Source organism: Epinephelus fuscoguttatus, linkage group LG16 (genome assembly GCF_011397635.1).
Source record: "Epinephelus fuscoguttatus linkage group LG16, E.fuscoguttatus.final_Chr_v1".
Taxonomy (NCBI): domain Eukaryota; kingdom Metazoa; phylum Chordata; class Actinopteri; order Perciformes; family Serranidae; genus Epinephelus; species Epinephelus fuscoguttatus.
Window position 1 is genome coordinate 27,506,534 of NC_064767.1, and position 15,900 is coordinate 27,522,433.

The 15,900-nt window shown below is 40.9% G+C and overlaps 1 protein-coding gene across 2 annotated transcripts in view; it reads right to left on the reverse strand.

The window, feature by feature from the left end:
* LOC125903464 (striatin-like) overlaps window positions 1-15,127 on the reverse strand; it is a 36,961-nt gene extending 21,834 nt beyond the window's left edge. For both annotated transcript variants that reach the window (XM_049600414.1, XM_049600413.1), the window contains exons 1-2: window positions 14,786-15,127; window positions 642-745 (exon numbers count right to left, since the gene is read on the reverse strand). In XM_049600414.1, the coding sequence (XP_049456371.1) occupies window positions 642-745; window positions 14,786-14,998 (317 nt within the window). In that variant the 5' untranslated portion in view covers window positions 14,999-15,127. The remainder of the gene's footprint in view (window positions 1-641; window positions 746-14,785) is intronic.
* Between the last annotated feature and the right edge of the window lie 773 nt (window positions 15,128-15,900).

The window sequence follows — 15,900 nt, forward strand, 5'->3', positions numbered from 1 at the left end:
TATCACCACAGCTACCACAGGGACCTTTTGTGTGACGGTGACGGGCTAATGCACATGAGAATGAGAACAATGTAATTCTTCTGGTTTACTGGGGAAAGAAAGCTGCGACGGTGACCTTGTCTTGGGTGGTGAGAGAATTCCTCTCTCCTCCTTTTCCGTCCTGTCCTTCTACTGAGGACGGTGCGGAGTCATCAGCAACCGACAGCAAACAAAGCCCATGTGCCAACACATGCTCTTGTCCAGAGACATCATACCAGCTGGACTCGAGGGGAATCTCTCTGGCACTCTCACTCTGCTTCTGCTGACACCAGCTGAGACATCAGACTGGTACGCATAGAATATAAACACGAGGAAGCTGGAATTTCTTTTAAAATGTTAGCAGCCCTTCTACATATTATCAAGAGAAGTGTACCGAGCTGCACTCTAGAGTGTGCTAGCTCTGTGCAGGTGCAGAAGATGTTGATTTGTTGACCAGTGAGAGTCTCACACAGCCATGTTCTTCTTTTCCATATTTCTCAGAGGCAGAGATTTATTTTTAGAAGCGTGCAAAACATGGAAACACTGCAGTTGTTGCAGACTAGCTGAGGTATTCGTGTGTATTGTGGGTGGGCTGAGGCAGCGGTGGGTGGTAAGGAACTCACCTCTCTTGCTTCAGTGCGTACTCCAGCATTTTGATCCTCCTCACAAGGTCTTTCTTCAAGTTCTCCTGACCTTTCCTCTCCCCCTGCAGGAAGGCAATTTGGGCCTGAAAACACAAAAATAGCATTGTCAGGTCACATTTTAAAGTAGTAAAAGATTTACAGTGGTTGCTTTTATAAATAGAGTCCATGTTTCCGGTGTTTTGGCGTCTTTAGATGAGCTAGCTTGCAACAAAGACTTGACTTCAAAGACAACCTCCATGAGGCAGCATCTGAGACAACTACTTCTGTCGAGACTGAAATAGGCTGATGTCAAATCAATATGCGTGGCATGATAGGGGAAAAAAAGCCAATCTGTACTATTCTATTTTAATCTAACCTACTCACTCTCCCACACACCAACAGCCCCCCCTCCCTTCCTCTAAAATCCCTTCCCTCTGCACACCACTGTCTCTCTTCAGTAACAGGCAGCAGCTGTTGACGCACTCAGTCTGAGTCAGCATTACATTACATTGAATTGCTGGGTACCACACAAACATTCATGTGTGAGTGTGCGCGCAGGCACGCACGCTTGTAATGGGAGTAGTAGAGGCTCGCTCACAGCGAAGCATGCAGTGCATGAGCTGCAGCAGATAAATCAATCAGAGCAGATCACACATTAAGCACAACTGTGTCCATCTTACAGCAGGACCAGACACTGGGCTGCTGTAATCATCACAATATATTCCAGTCACAAATATTCAACATTACCAAAACAGATATTCAGTCTAGAGGGCATCTACAGTACGCTAGGCTAGTTAGCTTCCAGCAGGATGACTTCATCGGGTGTTACTATAAGAGGTGGGGTCTTTGACAGTCTCACAGTTGAAACTGATTCTTGGTGTCAAAATAAATACCAGATTCAAAACGATTCCTGATTCAATGTAAAGAAAGAGCCACTGACTCCTGTCTTTTGCCCACGGAGTTGCAAATGAAACATAACAGTTAACATAATTGGTCTTGGTCATCGTCTCTTTTTATTATTAAGTTATTTTTAATAGTCATATTTAAAGCTGTAGTTGGAAGCTTTTATAAAAAAAAATAAATAAATAAATTATTTCACATTTGCTGAAATTGTCACTTTATTTACACAGCACTAAATGAGACTGATAATCTGTGATAAAAATCATACTCCTCTGTTTACTCTATGCCTTGTAGCGCTTCTAATGGCCTCACTGCATGTGAATGAAAACAACTCATCAGAGCCGAGGAGTCTCCAATGCAGCTGTCAATCATATCAATCACTGCTTATGAACTATGGTCAAATTGTCAAACTAGACAGCGCAGATCAAATATGAATCGAGATTGTGTTACTGCATTGCCTATTTCTCACCTCAAATGTTTTCAGAAACATATTTTAGTGTACTGTTTAGCTGTAAAATTAGAAAGGTGGTCCGGCAGGTGGGCAGTGCTTTGTAGTTCACCGTATCCAACATGGTGAACTGGCTGAAAACTAGAATATTTTCTGGAAAAAAAAAAAAAAAAAATTCAGAGGCAAGAAATGGGCAATACAGTAATAGAATTTTGATTCATATTTGATCAGCACTGTCTAGTTTGGCAGTGTGACCAAAGTTCACGGAGAGACTGACATGATTGACTGCTCCGTTAGAGACTCCTCGGCTCTCACTGGTTGCTGCTGCCACGCCACAGTCTGATTATTTTCACAGACTATCTGTCTCATGTACTTCTTTCAGAATATAGTGACAGTGTCAGCAACTATGAACAAAAGTTATTTCATATAAGTAGCCAACTGTAGCTTTTAGTTAACAGTATTAACTTTGAAGCATCTTACAGTAATTTGCTGACCACCATCACTGGTTTTAAGTTTTTTGTAAAATTGGAAGTTGGTGTGTGTGTGTGTGTGTTCTGAAGTAAAGGGGTTGAAGGAAAAAAGCCAAGCACTCCTCTGTCTTGCAGTCAGTGTTATATCTCCAGTAGTGCAGGGCTTTTAAAATGAAACAGACAATGGACTGAGTCATTTTCTTTGCAAATAGGAAATTGGATCACAAAGATGCTGGAGCACTGACACTGATTTTCTAATTACAAGAAACAGGTAAACTGGGTAAGGCTATCTGTAATTGCACTGCTGCTAACATTAGCCTCAAATGGCTTGAATGGTGTCACTGTGGTGTGGTTTTTACCTCTTATATTTCTTCTACCTTCTTCTTAAAGCTTTAAATATTTTGTAAAGTGCATTGCATCCTGTGAACCTGTCTTCCACTACATGTAGTCGAAGGAGCAGAGAGCAACCAAAACCAAACACAAGAGCAAAATTTGTGCACACAATCCATACTGTATCTCAGGGGTTAAGGCGAGGTGAAGACTGCCAAACGACTCTTGAGGCTGCTAAAGTCTCCAAAGGCTGCACTGTTTAAAGAAAGGAGGATAAGTATGCTGTTGTTTCCGCTTCACCACTTCATCAAAATTACACACTCCTTTAGTCTCAGTCATTGAAAACCACCAACAAGACAAAGAGCGTAAGAGGGGGATCTAAGTGCCACTCTGTAGTTAGGAGAGGATAACAGAATAACTGGAGTGCAGGGTTTGAAACGTATTTAGGATCAACATGAATGGCAAACAAAATAAGAAACAGAGTAAACTATTGACACAAAAGAGTGGCAGTGTGACGGAGGATCCACTGCAAACAAAGATGGAGAAAAGCACCAAAGCCAGACTTTACCTGTCTGACTTCAATAAGAGAATTCAAAATCACACGTTAACATCGTAGAGGGAATGAATATTGACTTGATTCCCTGCATGTCACTCTACATGCAGAGGATGGTGCGAGTTTGAGTGGGCTAAATCACAGTTTCACACGGATAGCAAGTAGCGCTGCTGCTGCTGCCTGCAACAATGAGTCATGACAGCACTTCAATCTGCCTCGTATTAATAACAGCATTTCTTACCAGCCACAGTTCTCCGCAGAGGAACTCATAACAACCTGTCTGCTACAGTGCCCTTAGGATTTAGGGTACTGGTGCTCAGTTTTGACAGTGTAAACAGCAGCGAGTTCGCTTGGCACCAGTGACATGACAGCAGTCTGCATAGATGCCAACAATTGATGTTCTTGAAAGGTGGGTCAGCGCAGCATATACATCACTCTACCTATTAGCTCTACACAGTCTCCAGTTCCTTACTCATCCTGTTTTATGTACATCTACCTTCAGCTAAATCTATACTTTGATGCATTTGAGGCTGACAACAATGTTAACAACGATTAGTATGGATCTGACTCTGGTGTATCTATAAGCTCAGTTACAGTAACATGAAGCAGGACATACAATGAATAGAGAAAATACCAGCAAAGCCCCAGCAGTACTTTATGACCAACACTGATTTGCAGGTGGATTGAAGGTTTTCGAATATGAAAAAAAAAGTGATGAACAACGTGTTTACATTCAATAAAGCATGGATCACACTGTGCTGTCTTTGGAGGATGAGAGAGGAGGCACACAAAGGGGCACAAATAAGGCATTAGGAAAATATTACATATGGAAAATGATCACTGTTTGGATTGGGCCAGACTGTGTGGCTCCCAAAATAACTGACTCTGGCTAAAGTGGCTACAATCCAAATATCAGTGAGGACCACTGCCTCGGGGCATTGAAACCGTATCACATGTGACCGGGCTGCAGAACCTACAAATACCTCATTAAGCTAATTGCATAGCTAATTTCCATTAAATGCCTCTTGATGTCCAGCTGAACACAGTTGAACTGTCTGGCTCAAATGCTGAGCAGAAAGGCAAACAAAGAAACAATATAATTACAAAGAAAATTGTTATGATTTCTTCAAAACATCTCACTTCTTACAACAATGAGAGCTGAAGCATGGGCAGACATTAAAGCTCTACCTTGAGAATGTCATACTGAAAAAGACAAAGTGTAAGAACAGCTTGATAGGTTGTTCATTCGAACACACTCTATGCATAACCTCACACCTCCACTGTGGATGAAACTGTACATCTGCGTTGACTGATATAGCAAGCAGCCATTCACTCATCCACATAAAGTGCTGGCCCAGGGACCCCTGGGGTCCCGCAGTGCCAGAGATAGAGAAGAGTGCAGCTCTGTGAATCTCTGGCTCGCCATCTCTCCTCCATCAAACATTAACCTTGGGAGGAATGCAATGAGTCAACTCGGGCCATAAAGAGACACAGGAAGCATTTAATTCCCGGCCTCACACTGCCTGCATTATTGGGCTGCTGGATAAGGGCCCCTTAGTCTGTCTGAGTAAGAGACATGTAGAATGGGGCATCCATCTAGAGCGCAGGGCTTTTCAGACACAGGAAAAGGAGGCAGAGGAGATAGGCTAATAGCTAAAGAGGAAAATAAACACCCGCCGCTAAATTCTCGTAAACTAAGGTAGGAAAGTGAGTTGCAATACTTTCTGCTTTGGCTTAAAGTCAATCCTAGTTTGGGTGTCAATTTTCTACTCTTAATTAAATCAGCAAAATGAGAGAAAGAGGCTTCCACAGTCCTACTTAATCACACTTTGAGACACTTTTAAGGAAAGAAACACATTAAAGTGTGCAAACAAACTGATATTCAAAGGATGCAGTTAAGCTCTATTCAATTATGTTAAGTATTAAAAACAAATATAAATTTGATGTCCTGTTTCAGTGCCATTTAGGTTGAGTTAAGTTCGCCTGAGCACAAAACTGTTTTACTTTTTTATTTTTACAGCCCTTGCACTGGCACGAAATTGACAAAGTTAATGTGTAGATTATGTAAGCACACATTGTTGGCAGTGAATTACACACACAGCAGGAGTGTGAGGAAAACAGTTACATCAAAAGTTGCATGTTCTTCTCCACTTTAAATCAATGAATGTATGATGACTATAAACAACATCCCCTCTATTTATAGCTAGAAAAGAGCTTCAAGTCTGAGATTTGTGAATTCCAGACATGTTTTCTTCCAGACATGATCTGCGTCATAGCCAAAGACATCCATAACACAATGAGGCCATTTAATCGAGACAGAGTGAACACTGTGAAAAATCCAGTACATCTCAGCGGCAGCAAGACTGAGCTCACTCCATTTGTAGAAGAAATGCAGAGGATACTCATACAACCTTAGAGCCTGCACACAAACAAAATGGTCACACATGCTGGCCCTCCGGCTGTGGTCAGAGCTGAAGAAGAGAAAGGGGCTGGTGTAAATCCCACATTTACAATGCAAACAACCTTCCTTTCAGCGAACACCAGGTTTACTCTCACAGTTGCTGCAAACCAATGAGCACCATGATGGCCGACCTGATGACTAGCCAAGTACATTCCACACATGCCATTATACTAGTAGCAAGAGAGAAAAAAAGGGCAGAAAAACAACTGAAGCAAGACAGAGGAGCTGGGGACTTCTGTGACGTGGCTACAGTGGTGTATTTCCTATTTGTTCATCGCCACAGATTAACTGAACCTTTTTGCTAGAGCTGCTGCAACTTCAAGTAAGTCAAATTGTGAACATTTATGGCCACTTACTATAAAGTTACCAAATTCCACAAACATATGTCAGTCAGAAATGCTGATAAAGCATACTCATCACTTCAGAGATTACATTTAAACAGAAATACTAATCTTAAATGTCTCCCCTCTGTCTTCCCCTACAGTATGTTTTACACGTTGCAGAGACTGTCCATGTCCTATTTCATTTTGTATATATTGGTCTGAGTGATTTATCCCTTATATACCATGAAATTAACTGAATTCACACATATTTTGACATATGAAATACAAAAAGGGAAGCAGTCTCTAGAGATCTGATTAGCTCTGCTGGTTTTTGTGGAGAATTTTTTTGTACTGGTGGGTAATATGAATAAAATCCTCAGTCACTATTAATGTTATCTTATATCTTGACTTAATAAACTTTCTGGAGAACACAACTGAGAAACTCTAAATAGATCATTTTTAGATACCAGAGTTTTTGCAAGGTTTGCCAAATTTAATTTCAAACTTTTTAATACACAAACCACAAAGAATACAATTTTATACCGGTTTCATGTAATTATAAGATTTTTTTCGTTAGAACTTCCCAACATAAATAACAATAATGACAACACAGACAAATAATTAAAATAATGTGACCTGGATTAGGACTAGCACCATAAAATGGATGGAAGGATTAATCAATGAGAAGTATTTTATTTCAGTTTATTTGAGTCTGCTAAAACTGACAACTGCCTATTATGACACGATGAGCTTCCTAGCTACTGTGGCTAGCTGTAGTGACAGTTGTTGTTATGGTGCTGACTGAAACACAAAAAAAGACTGAGGGGACTCTATCTATTATCTATCAAAACAATCCTGCTTTTGTTTCATACATGTGTAACAACTATAAACCAAAGGCCCGCTATAAGATACAAGACCATTTCATGACTAACATTATAGCCTACCGCAGGAAGGAGAAAGTCTTAAAATTTGTAAATAAACATGTACAGGTACCCTGGATATGATAGGGTTTTTGGGCAAATCTATCACATAAAATACCTGACAAGTCAAAGTTCATCATTGCATTGATGATCACCATGGTTTGATTCATCTAGAGATATTATAGGTACAGTAACTACAGTATAAATTGAAGGGCAATATTTTCTCTTACAGTATGAAACATTAATCCCCCGCCCTCATTTGTAACAAAGTGATTTACGACGAATATGACTGATTTCTAAAATGCAACTTGAGTTCAGGTGGACCTTCTTGAAGCAGCTTCAGTTACTAATAACTCCAGTTTCACACCCAGCTGTCTCTTCACCTCCTTCTCTGCTCACGATGGAGAGTAATTTTAGTCTCAGCACTAAAACTGGTCGTCCTTCCACAACCACACTCAGTTCCCGAGAGCATCTTAAAAAGGCTACACAGTGACTGTATGTACACGTATTACACAATCATCTGACGGACTGTCAGGTGTGGGTTTGAAACAAACTGCTTAGCTAAATCCACTGCTTCATTTTGCTCCCTGTGTGCCAAGGAGGGAGTAAGTTAGATTGTGAAATAATGAAAACCTGTGATCATGGCTGCAGCGTAACCCTTTAAATGCAGACACTGCACATCGATCCAGCCCACTCATGTCCACAGGCACAGATTCGGGATTGCTCTGATGGTCAGGGTGAGACAGTGAGCTGCTCAGACTGGGATTTAATAAAGATTTCGACTCAGTTATCTGAAATGAGCCAAACTGTGCCTTTCAACTCTTGTACAATGGCCATAAAACAAAAGAAAGTCCTTACACTGCCAGAGATTGCTCACAGAGGAGAATACATCTTCTCTCTTTTCCTAAACCGCTACAGAGACACAGATTTGTTGTTTTCATCTCATCACGAGTTTCCATTTGAGCTTCATTTAACACTTTGCTGTCAAGTTGACAATGCAGTGCTACCTTACAGGAGGTGCAAACAAAGGCAGCATGATTGGCTTCTTGAGGACATGGGTGCTGCATCCCATGTTGCTGCATTAATATTACATAAGGCTCACGGTGCACATGCACAGGCTCACATACTGTATGCAGGCAAAGAGCTAAATTTTTCAACATCAGCATTTTCTCTGACAAATAGGTTGTGTGACTGTGAGGTGTGGTCCTAGCAGAACAATGATGAAAACATTTGCAAAAGCAGAGACGATCTGAAATGGGAGAAAGTAATTTAACAAAGGCTCTGATGTTGTAATAAAATAAGGGTTACATTTTAGGTCTCACCACATTTCTGGCATCTCATCATTCGTTAAGTTACCAGTTAGCAGAAACAATGAGTATTTGCACAGTTTATCAAGACAGTGTACTTCTACTGATGTGGGAAAGTATCACAGACCGAGCTTGTGTAGGAGGGCTGAACGATTAATCAAATTCAGATTCAATATTGCAATGTAACAGAACACAGTCTTCAAATAGCAGAAACTGTGATTTTTTAAAATGGTACACAATCTAACCAAACAGAGGATCTGCCCTGTGGGCTTCATGTGCACACATGCTGCACTACGCTTCATGTGACATATGCGAATGATGAAGAAAACAACTTATAGGGTGCCTGGTAGCTCACAAGGTAGAGCGTGCACCCCATGTAGGCTGAGCAATCATCATGTTTATATATTACATATTTGTTAAGAGCAGCCTGGCCTCTTTAAGATTGTGTGCATAATGAGTGTGAAAAAGAGAGACAGAAAAGAAAGGATATTAGCAGAATCATGCTCAAGCAGTAGTTAATGTATAGTGTAGGTTTCAGTTTGTCCGTGAATAAACGCCGCAGCTCCTAAAGAAAAGTTAATTTCCTGTGTATTACTTCCCAACTGCTGGGTAAAGTGGTAAAGTAAAGCCCCGAAGTGAGCATCAACGTCCCAACAACGGTTTGGAGGCTGAAGCAGGAATGGTTAACAACATCTTCACAACGAGACTTCGAATTATGTAAATATTTTAGAGCGGTAGAGCCATAGTCAGTGTGCACTTTAGTTTGAGTGTGATACTGTTACTTACAGGAGATCAGTAAGATTCATATTTATTATAGAAGACAGAGGAACAGGGCTCAACAATTAGGATTGCCCGATTGCCCAGGGCACGTAAAATGCTACGTTGGGCAAGTAAATCTTAGCATGGTAAAAATTATGCTGATGGCGTCAGCTGTATCAGTCAGGACTCGTTGCTCCCCCAAACACTTTCCAGAAATTTAAATCCAATCAAGGCCAACAGCATAGTTGACAACGTAAGCAGCAAATCAGGGACTGTGCTGTAGTTGATGACGTGAAATACGGGCCTCAGCTTGCAGAACAGTAATGGTGGCTCCCGAAGCAAAAGGCACTAACCCTAACATTAGTAAATAAGTTAAGTTATTGCAGAAACCGAGTTAATAACAACAAATAAACACACACAAAAGTATGCACTCGTGGAGTTTCTCAGAGGAAAAGATATTTTCGCTTTTCCTCTGACTGGATTTGGCAAAAGCTTGATTCATTAACTGGCTCTGTTGGTGATGAAGAACATGTTCCCCAGTGTTTTGTTACAATGACTGGCTGAAGGAGGCTGAACTTAAAGTGTTTGGAGCAGCATCGAGTCCAGGCTGATAAAGAGAGTCAAACAGAATGTTGAGCTCATGTCATCAGGATCGTCTTGACAGGCTAAGTAAATCTAGCACCTCACTTGACCAATCAGGCGAGTGGTAAAACGGAATTAAACACATTGTTTTTCCAGAGCTGATGATAGAGGTAGCTAAGGAGTGAGCCATCTCATTTCCTTCTCATCTCTGTTGAGAGCTTCACATTAACAGTGCCGACTCACCATTAACTTTGTTGTTATGTGATAACCACAAAGAACCACGTACATAGACTTCCATTTATAGATAGTATATGTAGAAAAAGCTTTTACTTTAAAGTGGGAAAACACTGCTGTGGCATCAAAATGTGACAAAACAACAGTATCACCACATAACATTCAGACAACGGCAATTTGATCTGGTGAGTACACCAATTTACAACTCTGACGGACCGGCGACCTCAGATTCACTGTAACACTTGTGGGAGGCTGGCAACTTAGTGGCACAACCAGGCAGCTGTCCCACACACCCACACAGACAGTTGAAGGCTGTAAGTGTGAATGGAGGAAGGAGAGGGGAATTAACAGGCAGCTCTGCAGCATAGAGAAAGGCTCTGGTGTAAGTCCAACAGGGACAGTAGAGCAAAGCTCAGAGGACCAGGCTTTAGTTAATAAACAAGGGCCCCTTCAGGCTCTCTCAAAGGAAATACACAACCCCTTTTACACCACTCACTATTATCTGTACAGTGAGTATTTCATATACACTGCAATCTTTGTGGTGCTTCTGGTAAATATGACTGCAGTCTGTCTTAAACCTATGATGTTTCTTTGTGGTCTGCAGTCTGGTTATGTGAGAAAGGATGTGAGCAGTTGCCTTGCATTAGCTTCTATGTGAACTGCTATTCTTTTTTAACATTTGTAGAACGCAAAGTTTCTCTGTCATTATCTGAAAAGCAATAACATTGAGAATACGGTATGTTCTTGGTGAGGAAGCATGTACTTTTTTTGTACTTTCCCACTCTGAGGCGCACACTGGGACAGCAAACAAAAATAACTGCAGCTTGGGGGTGGACGTAGTATCAACTGAGGAATGACGGTGACACCCATTTCTGAATGCCACAGTGCATGCATGTGTACATTTGTGCATTGGTTCGGTCCTTCTTATTGCTGCACCATTGAGCTAAATATGCCTCAGGCTTTGTCATTAGTAAAAGCAAACATGAGATCACAGTAATAAGTCATCTAACTGAGGCAGGCTAATTCTAGGCTGCTCCACAGTTTGCTGCAGTCATCTCCGACATTAAGTAACTGAATAACATGAGCCACGTAATAATCTTGCTCATGTTAAAAGCCTTTCCTTAACAAATACGAGAGACACTTCTATCCAGAGAAGATAAGTGGACCCACGTTTTAGTCTGCGCCCACATAGAGCCACCTTACACCCTGAGTCACCTTCAACCTTCTCCTGGTGTCAGATTATGGCTGCTGACAGATACCTCTGGCAAGGAGATACCCTATGGAGCAGGGATTTCCCCATATCTGGAGGGCTGATGAAACACACTGGAGCAGTGCCTGATCTGAACAGGGCGTAACTCGATCCAGCCTAAGTCATCCGGCCTGGAAAAGATCTGTTCTAATCAGTATGGCAGGCGGATATCAATTAAATCAATATCATAATATATATAAGATTATTTTTTCTGATAAATATACATTAAACAAGGGCTGAGCGGTATGGAGAAAATCAAATATCACAACATTTCTGACCAAATGCCTCAATACTGTAGAGTTGACTATTGGTGCATTCAAAAAATATTTACAATGACATTTTTCATAAGTAATCATCACTAATTTGGATACAATGGCTAGGTTGGTAAAGGCATAATAGAAAAGAGAGAACAGTCTGGTAAGTTCACCACATTACTTTACCCTAATGTAGCCTTTAAAACGAGGAAAAGACAACACTTACAATATTTTAGCATCCAAAATCTAAAACGGCATCTAGTCTCATATCACAATATCAATATAATATCAATATATTGCCCAGGAATATGTTACAAAGGTTTACAAAATCACTTTCAATCAAATTTCACTTCAATACAATTGACTGTCTTCTACTGTTATGTAAGACATCGTAACTCTCCGCAGACATGTAAAACAAAATCTTGTTTTGTCCTTTAGATTACAATAAGCTTGAAATCATTTGGACATTCTCTGGTTTCATCTTCTAAACTAGGAATATTTACTGGTTTTCACCATTTTATTTAATTGTAAACTATTGGTCAGAAAAACCAAGACACCTTAAGATGTCACCTTGGAAACTATGATGGACATTTTTCACCAGTGTGAGCATCGTGAAGACATGTAAAGGTCATTTCCACTATTTTTCGACTATTTGAAGAATAAAGAGTTTATTAACTGATGATTAACTAATCAATAGTTGCACCCATAGTCACTTTCATTACCAAAACAACATACTCCAGATTGACTGGCGTGTAACTAATCACCAACTGAGCAAATAAGCTTGATTGAGTCAATCAATTGATTATCAATAACCACTCAACTAGAATTTAATCATGAATGACAGCAGCCTATAAATTACACAGACACAGCACAGCGGCAGGACAAGTTGGGCATGTACAGTACAGTTTCTGTGCTGCTTCATTAGAGAGGAGCGGCTCTGAGCATGACCTAACAGGCTGGCTGGACGACATTCCTACAAGCCCCGGGGTTCGCGTTCCTCCCAAACAGCAACATGAGGCACAGCTTCAACTGCCTTCCATTCAGTGTCTACACAACAACAAGAACAAAAATCCTTGGAGAGTGTTCAGCGGGTTGTGACATCACTTTACGTACGTTCTTAATGGTCTCTAATCTGAAACCAGGTATGTAACCTTCTTAAAACATGCAAGATATTAGTCAGTTTTGATTCAGTGACTAAACACGAGTGTGTGGACATGATGATGAGCACTTTGAGCAGCATGTTGCAGAGGCATGAAGTGGACCAAAAAGAACATCCAGTAGTTGCTACATGGTATCTTCCATTAAGGCTCTGAGCCCACTGGAACTTTTCATTATTCATACATGTCTATTTAGGATCATCTAAATGAATTTCTATCTTTTCTTTCTCACTGTGGTCCCTTCACTGAAGATTAATCCACCCTCTATAGGTAAAAACACTGTATGTGTTTATAATAAATATATACATCCCTCAAGGACACAACAAGGTTACATCCCATGAGGATTTTCAAGGCTTTTCTACAGTTGATTGCTACAGTTGATTGTTACTGCTTTGGTATTATGCAGCTCTGGCACAAAATGATATTATAAGACTAGACTAAGGAGACTAAATGGTCACAGCTGACAAAATTCATTTTAAAACATCTATTCAGAGAGGTACTGTGCCACAGTGATTAGAGTACAATTGTGGGTAAGCCGGACATTTTAATGAAAACTGCATACCGCAGGTTAAATTATGTTCAAAACATCAGCCATCCTGACATTTGAGGTTAGGTGCAACAAAAACAAGAACTCAAATTGAGCGCGCACTGTTTTGCCGCCACAAACAAACCACCCAATAAGCCATTTAGCAACCTCACTGTGCTTTGCCGCAGTTGCTGCTGCTACCGCGCCGATAAGCTTGCTTCACGACAGCAGACAGGAAGCTTAATACACAGGCCAGATGAGTCAAAACCCTACTACAGTGAGCAGGGTATACGTCACCGAGCTAAAAACAATGCAGTGTGCAGTGTCTCCCTCTCATCTCTTTGTTAGTTGAGGTCAGTCTGTCGTTGGAGCTGCCTGCTGCCAGACCCAAAAAAGTCAGTGCTGGCTCTTGTCTGTGATCCAACAACAGTGGCCCCACAACTAGGTCAAAATGATGGAAAGAAAAAAATATTTTCTTCCAAACATAAGGCATGGGGACTTAAGGTAAACAGTAATAAGCTGTAACAATACCTACTTAAAATGCTGGGTAAGAATGGTCTGGCACATAGTGTCCAAAGTCATTTCCCCTACCTTAGGTATGAAAAGCCTATAACATGCGCTGGTGATGATAGTTTCTAGAGCCAGTTAAAGCAAAATCTATAAACATTACTCATGTCAGCCAATGCACCAGTAAGATGACTGGTACAGCACTTTGTACTCCCCAACAGTGGAATCAAACTGAAAAGTTAAAAGTCTAGTTTAACTTGATAACAGAACAATACATATTTCAAAGTGAACTGGAGTACGTGCAAAACATTAACTTCTGGTTTAAGCAAACTACACATTAACTGTCCTGATTTGTGTCATGTTTCCCTTTGGGCATTTCTGGTTCACAGCAAGAAAACATACTGCCTTCCTCTATCTTATAAATAGCTAAATATTCTAGTTGTTCAACCATCAAGTGAGGGTCAGGTGTACTATAAAAAGCGTGGACCAGTTAATAGGACCAGTTAAAGCCCTGTGGCTTTTATCAAAGAAAGGCATGACATCATTTTCAGTTTTCTCTTCAGGAGTGGCAGTATCATTGCAGCTAGCTTATGATAAGGTTCATAAACAAGACAGACTGACTCCACAGTCTCCTGTGGGTTGTAAGCTGTCCGTCTGCACTGACAGCTCTAAAGAGATCAAAGCACTTAAGAAAACTACTGCCTCTTCTCCTCGTCATTTTTGGTGGTTTAAAGGTAAAATGCAATAAAAAACATAAAGGCGGGGTGCTATACGTTTAGCTTTAAGTAGGAAGGTAACCGTTATGGGTTTCTACACAACGTTTTAGCACTACACATCCACTGTTTTGCTAGCAAATGCAGCTAACAGTTGGTCATTTAACCAGGTCTATTTTTCTCTAAAAGCCACTCCAACACCTGTCCTCTAACTCCTAAAGGCATCACGCAAGTTTAGTGGTTTCAGTCACAGTAGAGAGGTCGCAAAACAGCCGTCGTGCAGTCGGGTCAGGGAGGCGCTGCAGCTCCTTTAGCTCCTGAGCTAAAGCTAACAAGCTAGCATAGTAACCAGAACAATCAAACACAGGAACTCAGCGCGAGTTACAAGAAATGAGCTGCGCAAGGGCCATTAATATATGGCCGAGTATACATAAAATGTGGTAGTTTTCACCTGTAATTCGGCCCGCTCCACCTCCCATTGTGCTCTCTCTACTTCGAAACGGGCCCATTCGTGCTGCAGGAAGTGCAAGATCCCCGGGATACTGTACTGCGCCCTAGCCGCCTCCCCAGCGTCGCCATCGGGCAGCGGTCCTTTCCCACCGCCGGGTAAAACAGAGTTGTTATTATTGTTGAAGAACACGCCGGGCCCCGCCTGTTCATCCATGGCCGGGCTCGGTGGAAAGGTCTGTCCGTTGTCTCGCTGAGTCGTGGCGCTAGATACCAACGGAAGGGCAAAAACCTATCGACTGCGCTCTGTCTCCTCGGCTCGAGGGAATGAACTCACTTTCTGACAGCTAGCTGTCAGTGAATGACGTCAGTAGCCGCGGCCACGCCCACAGCATGTTGGCTGGGGGCGCTCCATTCTGTTACCCAGAGTGGCCGGAGAAACATACTCTCCTTTCTTTTACACATTTTACCAGAGAAATAGCATTATGTTATAGATCCTGTATCAGCATTTATACTTTGTCTTATAATAGAACAATCGAATACAAATATTAATATTAATATTAATCAATAATAGTAAAACAAGTAAATACAAACAGACATGTCAGGGAACAGTGTACATAATAAGCCAGACGACAATATTCATTCATGGAAACACATTAAAAAGATGCACAAATTCATCGTCTTAATAGATTTCTTGTTTTTGGAGGAGTAAATGGTTTTCATGTTTTGCTTGGTGTGATTTGGTTTCATTCATTTTCAACTGTAATAAATGAGGGTATAGAAATACAGATTAGATTTGTGGGTATGGGATTTTGCCACAAATTAGAATAACATTATAACATTCTTGATTCTACTGCTGCGAAATCAAACAAAACATTTTCTAGGCATAAAGTGAAATCAGGGTCTGTAATATCAATAGCAAATCTAGTCCAGTCCTCCCAAAGCCTTTTAGTATGAGTACAGTGCCAAAACAGATGAACAAATGTTTTGGGTGTACTACACTGGATAAACAATTCACACTGATGTCCTCTTTTAACTTAAGATAATGATAAGCTGCTTAATATCTGTGTACAATATGTTAATTCCAGTTATTCTTCCAATTAAGGTAAAGCTGTTCCA